The 17,908-nt window shown below is 42.5% G+C and overlaps 1 protein-coding gene across 5 annotated transcripts in view; it reads right to left on the bottom strand.

Moving 5' to 3' along the window:
- Positions 1-17,908, bottom strand: part of SIL1 (SIL1 nucleotide exchange factor) — a 258,878-nt gene that overhangs the window by 107,814 nt on the left and 133,156 nt on the right. For all 5 annotated transcript variants that reach the window (XM_040239989.1, XM_040239987.1, XM_040239988.1 and 2 more), the window contains exons 4-5: positions 13,527-13,647; positions 898-997 (exon numbers count right to left, since the gene is read on the bottom strand). In XM_040239989.1, the coding sequence (XP_040095923.1) occupies positions 898-997; positions 13,527-13,647 (221 nt within the window). The remainder of the gene's footprint in view (positions 1-897; positions 998-13,526; positions 13,648-17,908) is intronic.

Raw genomic sequence — 17,908 nt, 5'->3', positions numbered from 1 at the left:
ACACACACACACACACACACACACACGTCCGTCTGTCTCAAGCTTCCTTCACTAACACACAGACTGTCAAGAATCTGGTGTTGCCTCTCTAAGATACTGCCAGAATTCTGGGATGAGGGCAGAGATAAGAAAAGGAGAGGGAATTGTGAAGAGGAGGAGGAGGGAGAACAGAAAAAGGTCTGCGAGGCGGCCACTGGAGGAAGTTCTTTCAAGGACAGGACTCAAGCAGAAATGTTAAGGATTGATTTGTAACATTCTCTATTATATGACCTCATGATCCATCTAAGAATAAGACTTTGTTCTGATAGGTCAGGATCCATGAACCATCCCAGACATTAGGGACATAGCCAAGGGGCTGCGACTCTGCCTCTTTCTCCTTCTTATTCCCTAATAGCTTGTACATAAATTTAAGAGCTGGAGGAAACCTCAGCCATCTTGTCCCAGCCCCATATTGTACATTTAAGGGATCTGAGGTCTGGAAAAGGTTTGCTACATGTTCAAAGGACAAGGACTTGGGCTTCTTCCTTCTTGGTCTAGGTCCCATCCTTTACACTTGTGTCTAACCTAAGTGTAAGTGAGGAGATGTGAGTTCTAATGTCTGTTCCCCTAATTGATGTTTGTGGTAATGCAGAGTATGGCTATCTATGCTCTGTCCTTCAGTTTTCCCAAATATGTAATGGGAAGCTAAATCCTAATGAAACGATGACAGAAATGCTCCCAGAAATTTATTAATAGTTCACAAAGGGTTACTTACTTGGCATTAACTTTTCCTTAAATTATTTTGCAATATTATTGTTATTATTACCCATGTTTATTGCTAAAGCTTTAGGAAACAGTGATTCCCTTTCATGTCATTTTGCAGGATGGTATGAACTCACTATAAGCAATATTACTAACCTGGTCTTCCTTTGAATTTTCCATCTCTGCCCCCTCCTTGAATTTTGCCAGTGCGTTCTTGAGGTCCTGGGATGTATAGGTATTGGTGTTGATGTCCAGCCTGTCCAAAGAGAAGTTGAGAGTCATGAGGAGGGTAAACTTTCCCAAGAAACACCCCTCTGGATGGCTGGCACTCCAAGGCCAGCTAAGCCAGGCTAACTCACAGGACACTATCCACCTTTGCCGTGGGTCAGCCAGAAGTCTAACCTTGAGGATCTCACCTTGAAGCTAGAGGAGGAAAGAGCTAAAGATGGGGTCACTTCATAAAAGAGGAGAAAATGGCATGAGGCAGACAGAAGCCCACTGTGGACAGAGAGCTCTCAGCCAGTTACTCAGGCAGAAGCAAGTCTGGAATGTCTGTGCAGTGCTGCTCTCTCAGCAGGTGCCAGAGTAAGACCTCCTGGGGGACGATGGGGCACAGACAGAGGACATAACATGTACCCTATATATAATCTTCTCCCACCCAAGTGTGTGTCTAACCTGATTTGACAAGCCAATCTATCTTTACAAAACCAGGCTGAATAAATTCATACCTTTAAGACAAACCCCTGAGCACAGACTATGTGCAGGTAGTATGAGTCAATCTGACAAAGGAATGGGTTTGAGATATGAAGAACTAAAACCAAGGCCAGCCACCCTCTGCAGCCAGCCTCCAAGGAGAGGGAAGAAAGGAACCAAGGTGGACATAATGTCAGGAAGCTGGCAGAGACTAGAGCGGTATCTTCAAAAACAGTCCTGGAGCTGATCCAAGCCACAATTTATCTTGACTGGAGAGAAGGCATTTGTGGGGCAGCGGGGTGGAAGGCAGGTTTTGCCACCAGCACTCATTTCAGTTCAGTGAACAGAGGTAAGGAACAGTGATACATACAGACAAAGGGAAGTGTAGAATGTGGACTGTGCATAGCAAGACTGTCCGGCTGGCAGTGTGGGGAGAGGGTGGCCCAGGTATCCCTGGAGATACAGCAGAGATCGGGGAAGAAGGGGCTAGTGGACCACTCTCTCTGTTCCAGGTGAGATGAGTACCTCAGTCTCATGGCCCAAGATCCTAGCCAGCCTCAGCTCTCATGAGAGGTTCTCAGTCTTTGATTCATCCCAGAGACCCCTTAGAGCCCTCAGAACACTTGACTTCTTTAAACCCCAATCCTCCTAAACTAACTAATAATAGTTAATAATTCTCATTTACAGAGCACTTAACCATGTGTCAGGCATTGTGTCAATCCTTTAAAACTAGTAATTCATTCAAATCATTACCACAGTCCTACCAAATAGGACAGACAACACCTCTCCTGTCAGCGAATCACCCACTGCCAGCCGCAAGAGGATACCACTGCCTTGATCCTTACTCTGAAGAGGGAGTGAAGTATTTAGGGCTATAACTTTTTTAAGTTATTTATTTTTAATTGGAGAATAATTGCTTTGTAATATTGTGTTGGTTTTTTCCAGCCATAGGTACACTATGTCCCCTCCCTCTGAACCTCCCTCCCACATCCCATCCCATCCCACCTCTCTAGGTTGTCACAGAGCACGAGGTTTGAGCTCCCTGCGTCATCGGAGAAGGCAATGGCAACTCACTCCAGTACTTTTGCCTGGCAAATCCTGTGGACAGAGGAGCCTGGTAGGCTGTGATCCATGGGGTCACTGAGGGTCGGACACGATTGGACTTCACTTTCACTTTTCACTTTCATGCACTGGAGAAGGAAATGGCAACCCACTCCAGTGTTCTTGCCTGGAGAATCCCAGGGATAGGGGAGCCTGGTGGGCTGCCATCATCTATGGGGTCGCACAGAGTCAGACATGACTGAAGTGAGTTAGCAGCGTCATACAGCAAATTCTCACTGGCTATCTATTTTACACATGCTTATGTATATATTTCAACACCTCTCTCTCAATTCATCCCAACCTCTGCATCCCCCACTGTGTCAACAGGTCTGTTCTCTAATGTCTGTGTCTCCACTGCAGCCCTGCAAATAGGTTCATCCATTTTTCTAGATTCCACATAAATGCATTAACATACAATGTTTTTCTCTGACTTACTTTACTCTGTACAATAGGTTCTAGGTTCCTCCATCTCATTAAAACTGTATGTGCTCCTTTTATGGCTGAGTAATATTCTATTGTATATAAGTACCACAACTTCTTTCTCTATTTGTCTACAGACATCTAAGTTGCTTCTGTGTCTGAGCTATTGTAAATAGTGCTACAATAAACACTGGGGTATGTGTGTCTTTTTTGATTATAGTTTCCTCATGGTATATGTACAAGGCTATAAGGAGCAGATTATCTCCTTTCTCCAAGATTTAGGATTAACCCCATCGTGTCTACATCTCTATTTACTGTATAAAGTCCCACTCTCCCAAGCCATCCATCACCACCCGCTCTTAGCCCTAGCTACATGCACACAAATGTACATGTATGCCTGCATGCACACAGGCACATGTACAACTATCCTCAGCTGGTATTCTCATTTTATTCTTCACTGAGAAAAACAGATGTTATCATCAATAACTCATTCATCTTCCCATCATCCACTCTATATACCAGTTCAGTTCAGTTGCTCAGTAGTGTCCGACTCTTTGCGACCCCATGAACCGCAGCACGTTAGGCCTCCCTGTCTATATACCAACCTGCACCTAAATCTACATTTTCTGCTTTCCTTACTATTAAAAAGGAAGACAGTGTCCCTGCCCCTGTTGCACTTAGGGTAGAGATCCCACTTGCCTTTTCAAAACCTTTAACTCCCAAAATTATACCACACTCCCACCTGCCTGCATCATCAGTTTTTCCTTTGGTTGGATTATTCTCATCAGCATACCAACACCCCTTTGACTCCACAATCTCTAATTATCATGCCATTTCTCTGCTTCTGTTCAGATTAAGTAAAACTTTATGAACACATTGTTTTCATTCACTAGCCACACCTCCTTGAATGTTATTTAGATTGCCATATGCATCAACCTGGATCTTGTTCCCAAAACTCCACTAAAACTGCTCATCAAAATTACCAATAATCAATGGTCAAATCCAATGGATTCTTCACTAGCGCCTGTTCCTCAACCACTCAGCAGCATTTACACAGTTCACCCCTCCCTCCTTGAAACAGTCTCCTTTCCTGGCTTTTTGTTGCCACATTCTCCGGGATTTTTCCTCTTCCATGCTCCTTCTCTAATTGTTCTTGCTGGTTCCTTATCTCTTACCTGAATCCTATATGCCGGAACACCTCAGAGTTCAATCTTGAACAATCTTTTCTCTATCTCTACACTCTGTGTGTGTGTGTGTGTCTTAGTCATGTCCAACTCTTTGTGACACCATGGACTGTAGCCCACCACACTCCTCTATCCAAGGAATTCTCCAGGCAATAATACTGGAGTGGGTTGCCATTCCCTTCTCCAAGGAATCTTCCCAACCCAGGGATCGAACCTGGGTCTCCTGCATTGCAGGCAGATTCTTTACTGTCTGAGCCACCAGGGAAGCCCCTCTAGTATTCTTGCCTGGAGAATTCCATGGACAGAAGAGCCTGGTGAGCTAGTCCATGGGTCACAAAGAGTCGGACACAACTGAGCGACTAACACCCTCCCCTAGATAGTTGAAAATATCTATCAGGCAGTGATGCCTAAAATTACATCTTTGACCCAAACCCCTTTCCCAAGTACCAGCCAGACTCCTGTACAACTACTGAAACATCTTGGATCTTTAACAGCCACCTGAGACTTATTACATCTAAACCATAGGTCTTGACAGTTCTCTCCATAAATCTGTCCCCCTCTCAATCTTTTCTATTTCAATAAATAGTACCTTCTAGTACCTGGTTATGCAAATCCCAAATGAGGCTTTACCTGAACCTCTACTCCCCTTTTTCCAACCCCTAAACTGTAAAGCTATTGTTGCTGCCTCCAAATTAAATCTCCAATTCATCCACTCTTTGTTACACACCACAGACTAAACCACCATTATGTTTTGCCTCACCCACTGAAATGACATTCTAATTGTCTCTGTACATCTTTTGTCCCCCTTCAATCTATCCTCGGTATACATAGCAACTATAATGATCTTGCTAAATTACATTAAATAATTCTCGTACCCAAAATCCTCCAATGGCTCACCATTACAATTCTACTTAAATGAAGAACATTCAACATGCTCCTCAAAATTCCACATGATCGGGCCCCTCATACCTTTCCAATCTCATCTTATATTAGTCTTCTTCCTTCTCCTACCCATTAATTACCCTGATCATTTTCCTTTTTCTTGAACTTGACAAAGCCCTTTCCTTAACAAAGCCAGGAACTCTTATTTCTTCTGCCTGAATTGCTCTAACTCTAACCCTATAAAATTAACCCCTTTAATGACTAAGTGACCCTCATCCTTCAGGTCTCAGGCTTTGACAAGGCCTTCTCAAACCGTCCTTTCTATTGGGTTGCCCAAAAAGGTTGTTCAGTTATTCACAAGATGGTACAGAAAAACCTGAATGAACTTTTCAGCCAATCCATAGCCTCCATTAGGGATTTATCACCTCATTTCTTCCCTAGTATTTATTATAATCTATAATTACCTTACTTGCATACTTATTTCTCTTTTCCTACTTGCCAGCCTCAATAAAGCTAGCATCTTGTCTGTTTTATTTACTACTGTATCCCCAATGCCTGGCACACAGGCACTCAATAGGTCTTCTGTGAAATGAATGGTGGAATAAGTAAATGGTCCTATCCATGGCCCACTCCCTTAACTATTACACCATATTATAACTGTGGTAAATGCTCTCAACAGGGCTTCCTACATGGCTCAGTGGTTAAGAATCCACCTGTCAATACAGAGACACAGGAGATGCAGGTTCAATCCCTGGGTCAAGAAAATCTCCTGGAGGAGGAAATGGCAACCCACTCCAGCATTCTTGCCTGGAAAAATCCATGGACAGAGGAGCCTGGAGGGCTTGAGTCCATGGGCTCACAAAGAGTCAGACAGGACTTAGCAATTAAACACACACAAACAAATAAACAACCCAATATGGAACAATTTGGATGCAGTTTGGTCCTCTAAATGTAAGAGGATGATTCAAAAAGCTGATTGTTCCAAGGCAAAAGATGTACTATGGAGAAGTTGACAGGAATATAGACTAAGGCCTGTTAAGATGGCAATGTCTAACACACAAATAGCAAGAGGAAAACCAGTTGAGAGCCAACTTGTACACTGGACTCAGCAAGTGCCCAGAGAACCCTCTGGGACAAGTCAGAGTAACGAGACCTCTTCTGGGCTTTAGAGCTCACAGGAACTGTAGCTCTAGGTAGCAGTGTGGCCAGTCACATGCCCAGCAGGACTAGTGGAGAAGCTGCTGTGGATTAGGCTGAATGGACTATCCTATCTCTCTAGACAGTGGTTCTTAATATCACAGGATCACCAACTTATTTGACAGACTTATAGAAAGCTGTGGGTCTTGTTTCTCAAAACAGTTAAGTCAGTAAACAAAATATTATAACAATTTTGAAAATCAGCCCCATCCTTTGGTCTCTGTTCCCATTCCAGAACTGAAGAAGCAGGAAGACACTGTGAAGTGGAATTAAAGGAGCACAGAAGGAGGTTCACTGCAAGAGGAGAAAGTCACCACCAAAGACTCACTGAGCTCATAGCACTGAACACCCTCAACCACCTTGTCAATGCCTTTGGGCTTCTGTTCAGACAGATTTGTTGCTAGCTATAAACACTGAGTGCGGGCGGCTGCGAGGGTGCACAAACTGCCGAGAGGAGCTACCCCGCGTCTGAGGTCAGGGGCAGCGGCCGGGTGGAACTACCCCGTGTCCGAGGCCAGGGGGGCGGCCGGGAGGAGCTACCCCACATCCAAGGAGCGGTGGCTGCGCGGGCGCAGGAGGGCCTAGAGGAGCTACTCCACGTTCAAGGTCAGGAGGGGCGGTGGTGAGGAGATACCCCTCGTCCAAGGTAAGGAGCAGTGGTTGCGTTTTGCTGGAGCAGCCGTGAAGAGTTACCCCACGTCCAAGGTAAGAGAAACACAAGTAAGACGGTCAATGTTGCAAGAGGGCATCAGAGGGCAGACACACTGAAACCATAATCACAGAAAACTAGTCAATCTAATCACACTAGGACCACAGCCTTGTCTAACTCAATGAAACTAAGCCATGCCGATGGGGCCACCCAAGATGGGCGGGTCATGCTGGAGAGGTCTGACAGAATGTGGTCCACTGGAGAAAGGAATAGCAAACCACTTCAGTATTCGTAGGTTGAGAACCCCATGAACAGTATGAAAAGGCAAAATGATAGCTTACTGAAAGAGGAACTCCTCAGGTCAGTAGGTGCCCAATACGCTATTGGAGATCAGTGGAGAAATAACTCCAGAAAGAATGAAGGGATGGAGCCAAAGCAAAAACAATACCCAGTTGTGGATGTGACTGGTGATGGAAGCAAGGTCCGATGCTGTAAGGAGCAGTATTGCATACGAACCTGGTCCATGAATCAAGGCAAATTGGAAGTGGTCAAACAGGAGATGGCAAGGGTGAACATTGACATTCTAGGAATCAGCAAAATGGACTGGAATGGGTGAATTTAACTCAGATGACCATTATATCTACTACTGTGGGCAGGAATCCCTTAGAAGAAATGGAGTAGCCATCATGGTCAACAAGAGAGTCCGAAATGCAGTACTTGGACGCAGTCTCAAAAACGACAGAATGATCTCTGTTCGTTTCCAGGGCAAACCATTCAATATCACAGTAATCCAAGTCTATGCCCCAACCAGTAACGCTGAAGAAGCTGAAGTTGAATGGTTCTATGAAGACCTACAAGACCTTTGAGAACTAATACCCAAAGAAGATGTCCTTTTCATTATAGGGGACTGGAATGCAAAAGTAGAAGTCAAGAAACACCTGGAGTAACAGGCAAATTTGGCCTTGGAATACGGAATGAAGCAGGGCAAAGGCTAATAGAGTTTTGCCAAGAGAATGCACTGAGCAAACACCCTCTTCCAACAACACAAGAGAAGACTCTACACATGGACATCACCACATGGTCAACACCAAAATCAGACTGATTAGATTCTTTGCAGCCAAAGATGGAGAAGCTCTATACAGTCAGCAAAAACAAGACCAGGAGCTGACTGTGGCTCAGCTCATTAACTCCTTATTGCCAAATTCAGACTTAAATTGAAAAAAGTAAAAAAAAAGAAAAAAGAAAAAAGTAGGGAAAACCACTAGACCATTCAGATATGACCTAAATGAAATCCCTTATGATTATACAGTGGAAGTGAGAAATAGATTTAAGGGCCTAGATCTGATAGATAGAGTGCCTGATGAACTGTGGAATGAGGTTTGTGACATTGTACAGGAGACAGGGGTCAAGACCATGCCCATGGAAAAGAAATGCAAAAAAGCAAAATGGCTGTCTGGGGAGGCCTTACAAATAGCTGTGAAAAGAAGAGAAGCGAAAAGCAAAGGAGAAAGGGAAAGATATAAGCATCTGAATGCAGAGTTCCAAAGAATAGCAAGAAGAGATAAGAAAGCCTTCTTCAGTGATCAGTGCAAAGAAATAGAGGAAAACAACAAAATGGGAAAGACTAGAGATCTCTTCAAGGAAATTAGAGATACCAAGAGAACATTTCATGCAAAGATGGGCTCGATAAAGGACAGAAATTGTATGGACCTAACAGAAGAAGATATTAAGAAGAGGTGGCAAGAATACACAGAAAAACTATACAAAAAAGATCTTCACAACCCAGATAATCATGATGGTGGGATCACTCACCTAGAGACAGACATCCTGGAGTGTGAAGTCAAGTGGGCCTTAGAAAGCATCACTACGAACAAAGATAGTGGAGGTGATGGAATTCCAGTTGAGCTATTTCAAATCCTGAAAGATGATGCTGTGAAAGTGCTGCACTCAATATGCCAGCAAATTTGGAAAACTCAGCAGTGGCCACAGGACTGGAAAACGTCAGTTTTCTTTCCAATCCCAAAGAAATGCAATGCCATAGAATGTTCAAACTACCACACAATTGTACTCATCTCACATGCTAGTAAAGTAATGCTCAAAATTCTCCAAGCCAGGCTTCAGCAATATGTGAACTGTGAACTCCCTGATGTTCAAGCTGGTTTTAGAAAAGGCAGAGGAACCAGAGATCAAATTGCCAACATCTGCTGGATCATGGAAAAAGCAAGAGAGTTCCAGAAAAACATCTAATTCTGCTTTCTTGACTATGCCAAAGCCTTTGACTGTGCGGATCACAATAAACTGCGGAAAATTCTGAAAGAAATGCGAATACTAGACCACCTGACCTGCCTTTTGAGAAACCCATATGCAGGTCAGGAAGCAACAGTTAGAACTGGAACAACAGACTGGTTCCAAATAGGAAAAGGAGTACGTCAAGGCTGTATACTGTCACCCTGCTTATTTAATTTATATGCAGAGTACATCATGGGAAACGCTGGACTGGAAGAAACACAAGCTGGAATCAAGATTGCCAGGAGAAATATCAATAACCTCAGATATGCAGAGGACACCACCCTTATGGCAGAAAGTGAAGAGGAATTCAAAAGCCTCTTGATGAAATTGAAAGAGGAGAGTGAAAAAGTTGGCTTAAAGCTCAACATTCAGAAAACGAAGATCATGGCATCTGGTCCCATCACTTCATGGGAAATAGGTGGAGAAACAGTGGAAACAGTGTCAGACTTTATTTTTCTGGGCTCCAAAATCACTGCAGATGGTGATTGTAGCCAAGAAATTAAAAGATGCTTACTCCTTGGAAGAAAAGTTATGGCCAACCTAGATAGCATATACAAAAGCAGAGACATTACTCTGCCAACAAAGGTCTGTCTAGTCAAGGCTATGATTTTTCCAGTGGTCATGTATGGATGTGAGAGTTGGACTATGAAGAAGGCTGAGCTTGAAGAATTGATGCTTTTGAACTGTGGTGTTGGAGAAGACTCTTGAGAGTCCCTTGGACTGCAAGGAGATCCAACCAGTCCATTCTGAAGGAGATCAACCCTGGGATTTCTTTGGGAGGAATGATGCTAAAGCTGAAGCTCCAGTACTTTGGCCACCTCATGCGAAGAGTTGACTCATTGGCAAAGACTCTGATGCTGGGAGGGATTAGGGGCAGGAGGAGAAGGGGACAACAGAGGATGAGATGGCTGGATGGCATCACTGACTCGATGGACGTGAGTCTGAGTGAACTCCAGGAGTTGGTGATGGACAGGGAGGCCTGGTGTGCTGCGATTCATGGGGTCGCAAAGAGTCGGACACGACTGAGCGACTGAACTGATAAACACTGAGAAGGAAGAAGACATGTCCAGCTTACCCTGGAGGACATTCCAAGGCAGAGCCCTCAGAAACATTTCAAAGGAGAAAATTAAAGGGGTGGGAGTAGGAATGCATATTCCTCTCTCATAGTCTCTCTACTATAGACCACATGGATGGCTCTCTTTCTAGTCTAAAAAGACAGGAGAAACAGGCGAAGTAATAAATGCTCCTACTGATGATCTGGTGGTTCAGAGGGTAAAGCGTCTGCCTGCAATGCAGGAGACCCAAGTTCGATCCCTGGGTCGGGAAGATTCCCTTGGAGAAGGAAATGGAAACCCACTCCAATACTCTTGCCTGGAAAATGCCATGGACAGAGGAGCCTGGTGGGCTACAGTCCACAGGGTCGCAAAGAGTCAGACACAACTGAGCAATGTCAGTTTCTTTCTTTCTTTCACTGATGATCAATGTATGGCCAGGTATTGGAGAAATTACTTTTCATAATATTAAAACCAACAAATATTAATAAAAAGGCACCAAATTAACCAAGTTTCTAACTCAATATTCTTAAACCAGGGAAAAAATAGGTTTCTTATTCAAAAATAAGACTTGGCTTAGATGTGAGAAAAGACTTTCTAAGTACTTTGAGATACTTTCCTTAAGTACTTTGAGACACTGAAAGATGTATATGCATGCTAAAAATGGAGGGATATTGACAGGGGTTACAACAATGGCACCCCACTCCAGTACTCTTGCCTAGGAAATCTCATTGGCGGAGGACCCTGGTAGGAGACTGCAATCCATAGGGTTGCTAGGAGTCGGACACAACTGAGCGACTTCACTTTCACTTTTCACTTTCACGCATTGGAGAAGGAAATGGCAACCCACTCCAGTGTTCTTGCCTGGAGAATCCCAGGGATGGGGGAGCCTGGTGGGCTGCCGTCTGTGGGGTCACACAGAGTTGAACACGACTGAAGTGACTTAGCAGCAGCACAACAATGAGATTTGATTCTTTCTTTGATGGTTCTGAGAAAGTAATCATCATATAACCCATGTTACTCCAGGTACATGCCTATCTGGAGAGGCAGGGAAAAATAAAGATCCGTCCCAGTTTGAAGTGACTATAAGGAGGGCAAACAGCTCCTTATTTTACAGATCATGATACAAAGTTGAATTTTCTGATAGTGAAAAATGCCCCAATCTGAATAAGCTATTTTGTGATCTTTTGAGTACCACATGGACAGGAAGGATGACCTTTTGCCAGGTCCCCTTCTGCCTCATCTCTAACTTCAAAATATTGCTAAAATAATAAAAATCCAAGGACTGAGTAATACTAACCTTGCTGAATCCATGATTGATTCCCAATACTTACATAAACAGGCATATCTCAGCAATATTAAGGGACTGGTTACAGACCATCACAAGAAAGTAAATACTGCTATAAAGTAAGTCACATCAATTTTTTGGTGCACAGAAGCTATGTTTACACTATACTGTAGTCTATTAAGTGTACAACAGCATTATGTCTAAAAAAACAAGTATATAACTAAAACATACACGACAAAAACAATACAAACCAAAAAACCAATTACAATAGGTACATCAAAGATCTAATCAAAGAATTAATCATAGATCACCATAACAAATATAATATTAATGAAGAAATTTGAAATATATTGTAAGAATTACCAAAATGTGACACAAAGACACATGAAGTGAGCAAATGCTGTTGGAAAATGGTAGCAACAGATTTGCTCAACATAAGGTTACCACAAATCTTCAATATGTGAAAAATGCAGTATCTGAGAAGTGCAACAAAGTGAGGTGCAATAAAACGAGACACAGCCATATTAGACCAGGGACAGGAAACTACCTGTAACAACCAGATAAGACGGTGGGCCTTATGGGATGATTTTCCCAACTACTCAACTCTGCCGACTTCCCTGGTGGCTCAAGTAAAGAGCCAAGACAGTAAAGCGTCTGTCTACAATGTGGGAGACCCAGGTTGGATCCCTGGGTTGGGAAGATCCCCTGGAGAAGGAAATGGCAAGGAAATCAGCCACGGACAATACATAAATGAATGAACATGGTTATATTCCAATAAAACTTTAATTATGGATGCTGAAATCCAAATTTCACATAATTTTATTCAGTCATGAAATATCTTTTTTTTCCAACCATAAAAAACCATTAACAACCACATAACTTGTGGGTCATACAAAAACAGGCAGTAGTCCCAATAGTTTGCTGCAGGCCATAATTTACTGGTCCTTGTGTTAGAAACTTTATGGTTGGTATTTATACTGACCTTTCAAACTGCACAATTCCAACAGCCCCCGTAATCCCATGCCTTAGCCTCCTTCTCCCTTACACAGAAAATAGCAAGCAAAGAAAACTTTTAAGTCAAAAAGGGAAAAAAAAAAAAAAAAAAACAGAAAAATAGAGACTATGAATTGCCCAAAAGTAAATCAACTAAACTGATTATTAAAAAATAGGCAATTATTACCATTGGAGAACTTTTATACTATAAGAAAGCCTGTTTTAATATGGACTAACAAGACGAAAAGTTACTCTGAATTAGAGACTTTAAAATGCAATTTTATTGTCCACCAAGGAAGTATTACTGCAAAGCAGAAGGCCTAACAGGCCTGTTTTAATGAATAGATGACTCATCTGTAATCAGCGCATTAATTGTTGGGAATCAAATGGGTGCTCTTAAAGTACTGGGAAAAAAGACTTCATTTTTAAAGCAGGTTAAGCATTCCCCTACAGCCTTTTTTTTAAAAGTATCAGTTTGCTTTGCAAACTGTTTCTTTCCAAAGACCATAGAAGTAAACATCCATAAAACCCTGAAATGTTTATCATAAATTCTAAGCTATTAAATTTCAAAAAATTTTAAATCCACATGTATTTGGGCAAGAAATAATACATTAAATGGAAGTGATGAACCTGTCTGCATGGCAGGGCTAGAGACACAGATGTAAAGAATGGCCACAGGGCGGGAAGGAGAGGGTGGGGCCCATTGAGAGAGTAGCCCTGACATACACACATCACCATGTATAAACAGATAACTAGCAGGAAGCTGCTGTGCAGCACAGGGAGCTCAGCCAGGTGCTCCGTGGTGACCTAAAGGTGTGGGTCAGGGGTGGAGGGTGAGTGGGAGGCTCAAGAAGGAGGGGATATATATACACATACAGCTGATTCAAGCAGATGTACAGCAAAAACTAACAACACTGTAAAGCAATTATACCCCAATTTAAACATTAATTTCAAAAAAGGAACAAAACATTGTCATTACTCTCAGCATTATAGGGTCAGTGCTGTCGGTCTCCCAGTCCCCAGGCGTGACACTGTACCTTTTGCCTTTTTTTAACCCTTTCAAATTAGTTTGAAACTTGTCCTCATCTTGGAGTTTCACTTCCCTTGCCCCAGTCTGGAGATTCAGCCGCACATGGGATTCTGCAGCAACAGCCTGACCTAAAAGCCAAGAAGACAGAGAAGGCTTATGAGGTATATGGTACTTGGAGGGACACTGCAGCATGACAAATTCTTTCAAGGGAAGCATACAGCACAAGTTCTCTTGGAATGATCGGGTAAATCCTGAGTGTAAAAGAGCAATGATGTAACAAGAATTCAAGTTTTCTCAATTCTGGGAAGATGATAGTGAACTACAAGCTACAACAACCACCGTGCCTCCATCAGAGAACCAAGGAGCCAAGGAATCACCAGGCCAAGACAACTGTTTTCTGTTCCTGCCATCACACTTCAGCAGGGAGTTTCTTTACCTTTGACTAAAAATTGAAAGCCAAGTTGAGTACATAAGTGTATGTGTGTGATGATCCACTTCTAACCTCAAATCCATCCATAAGGCTTCAAGATTTTTTTAAAAAAGGTATATTCAAGTAGAACAGGAAAACCTTTCTCTGCAGAGGCTCCGTGAATAAGGTTAAGTCAGGTATTAAATGAGGCAAGAAGTGAGACCCAGACTGGGGAAAAAGTGAATCCCAAACAGATGGAGTCCTTCATGCAAAGACTCAGACTCAGAAACTGACAGGATGCATTCAAGAGGCAAGGAACAGAAGAGGCCAGAAGAACTGGAAGGACTGTGGAGGCTGTTATCTTGAAGCACTACTTGAAGTCCAGTTTGGGGTAGGAAAATAAAAGTAATGGCTGAGGAAGTTGGTTCTTTGAAGAGAGGAGGCCAAATCCTGGCAAAAACAAGAAAAAAGTGGTAACTTCTATTCTATTCCTATGATCATGGGCTAAGAGGTAACTTCTTTAGCATTAACCCCATCTCTAAAGGAGTTCACTGGTGGTCTAGCAGTTAGGATTTGGTGCTTTCACTGCTGTGGCTCCAGGTTCAACCCTTGGTCTTCGATTGAGATCCCAAAGCCATGCACGACAAACAAATAAAAAAATCCCATCTCCAAATGTATGAAGCTAAGCAGATCATCCTTGATACTCTCTCTACTTTACATCTCCCATATCCAATCAATCTCCCAAATCTGATGTTTTTCCTGCCATGTTTTATATCCTTCTCTCTGTCCTCCCCATCACTGCCCTTAGAACCATCACCATCTCTCTTCCAGATACTGCCAAAGCTTTCCAACTGCCCTCTACTAACTACAATTACCTCCTAATCAAACTAATCTTTACAATGAATGATTTTTTTTTCAAAATACAAATCTGATGATGTCATTCCCCCACCTCAAACCTTTTAGTGGTTTCCCACTGTTCTTAAGGATTAAAATCCTCACACTGGTCAACGAGCCCTGTTTAGTATCTAGCCGCTGCCTGCCTCTTCAAACCTGTCCACTCCTCACTTCCCATGTTCTAGGCCACAATGGCCTTTCTCCATTCCACAGAAGGAACCATGCTTCCTCCTACCAAAGGGCATTTCACCTGCTGTTCCCTTTACCCAGAACACTCCTTCCAACCCCAGCCTACATCTCTTCATTCTTCCAATCCCAGCTGAGAAGCTGAGAGGCATCCTCTATTTACCCAGACCAGATCTGGCTGCCCCTCAAAGGCTTTCACAACACCATGACCGTTTTTCTTTTTCTTTTTTTTTTTGACCACACTTGACAGATCTAGTTCTTATGCAGCTTGAGGGAGCTTAGTTCTCCCACCAGGAATTAAACTCAGGGCTACAGCAGTGAAATCACTGAGTCCTAACTATTGGACCACCAGGGAACTCTTTACCATGACCCTTTTACTCAATCACACTTATCATAATCAATAGTTATATCTCAAGTTTTTTATTTATCTGGCTGATAAAAATGCTCACCATTTTATTCTCAGGGTCTATCACATATCCAAGCATATGGTAAACCCTCAATAATTATTTGTTAAGTGAAAAATTAAAAACGGAAGAGAGAAAATCCTAGCGTTATCTAGTAGTATGAGGAAATGACAACAAAGATTTTCACTAGGGCAAGTAGATTCATAATAATCAGTAGTCATGTTGATAGTTATTTTTAGAAGTAATTTATACTAATACCAGTAATAATAATAGTAACAATAATAATACCTTGAATTTTCAGACTTTTGAACAAAATTAGAAATAAAAAAGAGGAAAAGTACATGACTTTACAAGTTTAAGAAAATAACAAGTTAGACTGTGCTAAACTGGCCAAGGAAGAGATTAGGATCTCATGTGAATCAATTTATTTTATTTAGGGAAAATTCCAAAATTACTCCCTTCACATAAGCCACCACAGGGGGCAAGAGCAACCACAATAACATTAACTTAAAATATGGGTTACGCTCATTTAAAATACATGAAGCCAGACGCGGCAGCCGTGGCAGAAGCAACAGAAAACCCAGTATTTCAAATGTTTCCACCCCACTGGGAAAAAGGCCAAGTTAGAGAGAAAGTGTGATCTGACCTGCTTCCTTCTAGGGCCTCTGTGAAGGGAGCAGAATACTGTAGAAGAATGGAGCAGAGGCAAAAAGTTACCAGATACACTTAAGGACTGGGAGGTAGAGGAGAAGGGGATAATCAGAAAATAAGACAAAAACCCAGAAAGGCAAAAAGGCCTGCAAAGCCTGCAGTGTCTGTTTCCCTAACACTAGCTCCCTGAGGGGAAAAAATATGAATGGTAGATTGTATCACTGTCACCAGTTCTGTTCCATCCACCCTCTGTGCTGTGTGACCTCACAGTCCCTCCTACTAGTTGGTGTAGTTTCTCACCCTTTCACTTTGGACTTGGCCTGTGACATGCTTTAGGCAGCAGGATGTTAGCAAATGTGCCACAGAGGTTTGAAATGTGTTTGTGTGTTTGGCTTGTCTCAGAATTGTGTATCACTGTGAGAAGAACATGCTCTACAAGCATTCTGATCCAAGAGGGATGAGAGACCCATGGAGCAGACCTGGACCCAAATTGCAGACTGGAGCTGAGCCCAACCATGGTCAGCCAAGTCTAGCCCATCTGCAGACATGTGAGCAAGAATCAATGACTGGTTATCTTTTTAAAACTTTTTACTTTGAATTACTTTTAAACTTCAGTTCAGTTCAGTTGCTCAGTCATGTCCAACTCTTTGCGATCCCATGAATCACAGCACTCCAGGCCTCCCTGTCCATCACCAACTCCTGGAGTTTACCCAAACTCATGTCCATCGAGTCAGTGATGCCATCCAGCCATCTCATCCTCAGTCATCCCCTTCTCCTCCTGCCCCCAATCCCTCCCAGCATCAGAGTCTTTTCCAATGAGTCAACTCTTCGCATGAGGTGGCCAAAGTATTGGAGTTTCAGCTTTAGCATCAGTCCTTCCAATGAACACCCAGGACTGATCTCCTTTAGGATGGATTGGTTAGATCTCCTTGCAGTCCAAGGGACTCTCAAGAGTCTTCTCCAACACCACAGTTCAAAAGCATCAATTCTTCGGCACTCAGCTTTCTTCACAGTCCAACTCTCACATCTATACACAACCACTGGAAAAACTTACACAGAACTTATAAGAATAATACAGAGAGTTTCCATACATCACTCACACGACTTTTCCCAATGTTGATATCTTACATAGCCATAGACAACTACTGGGAAACTAATACTAGTAATCAAACTAAAGATCCTTTTCAAACCTTAACAGTGTTTCCACTAAGGTCCTCTTTTGTGCTATGATCCCATATGGCCCATGGTTGTTATTTCTCCCTAATTTCCTGCACTTTGCAACAGTTCCTCAGTCTTCCCTTGTCTTTCATGACCCTGACACCCTCAAGAAATACTAATCATTTATTCAGGATTGTTTGGGTTTTGTCATGATTAAATTCAAATCATGCCACCTTGACAGAAGCACCATAGAAATTATGTCATGCTCTTCCCAATGCATCATATCAAAGGGCTCATGATGTCAACATGTCTTATACTGGTGATACTGGTCTTGATCAACTGACAAAGCCCATCTCTACCGAGCTTTTCCATTGTGGTAAACAAAAATCATGGCAAACTGTGGAAAATAGTTTGGCAGTTCCTCAAAATGTTAGACAAAGAGTTACCATATGAACCACGCAATTCTGCACTTAGGTGTATACACAAAAGAACTAAAAAGACATATTCACACAAAAACTTGTACGTGAATGTTCATTGCAGCATTATTTATAACAGCCAAAATGTGGCAAAACAACCCAAATGTCCATCAAATCTAAGGAATTAACAAGCAAAATGCAGTCTAGCCATTCAGAAGAATACTATTCATCCACTAAAAGGAATGAAATACTTTAAGTCATTATGCTGTAT

This window comes from Oryx dammah, unplaced genomic scaffold (genome assembly GCF_014754425.2).
Source record: "Oryx dammah isolate SB20612 unplaced genomic scaffold, SCBI_Odam_1.1 HiC_scaffold_5, whole genome shotgun sequence".
Lineage (NCBI taxonomy): Eukaryota > Metazoa > Chordata > Mammalia > Artiodactyla > Bovidae > Oryx > Oryx dammah.
Note: the sequence above shows the minus strand (reverse complement) of the source record. Positions and strands in the feature narration are given on the sequence as shown.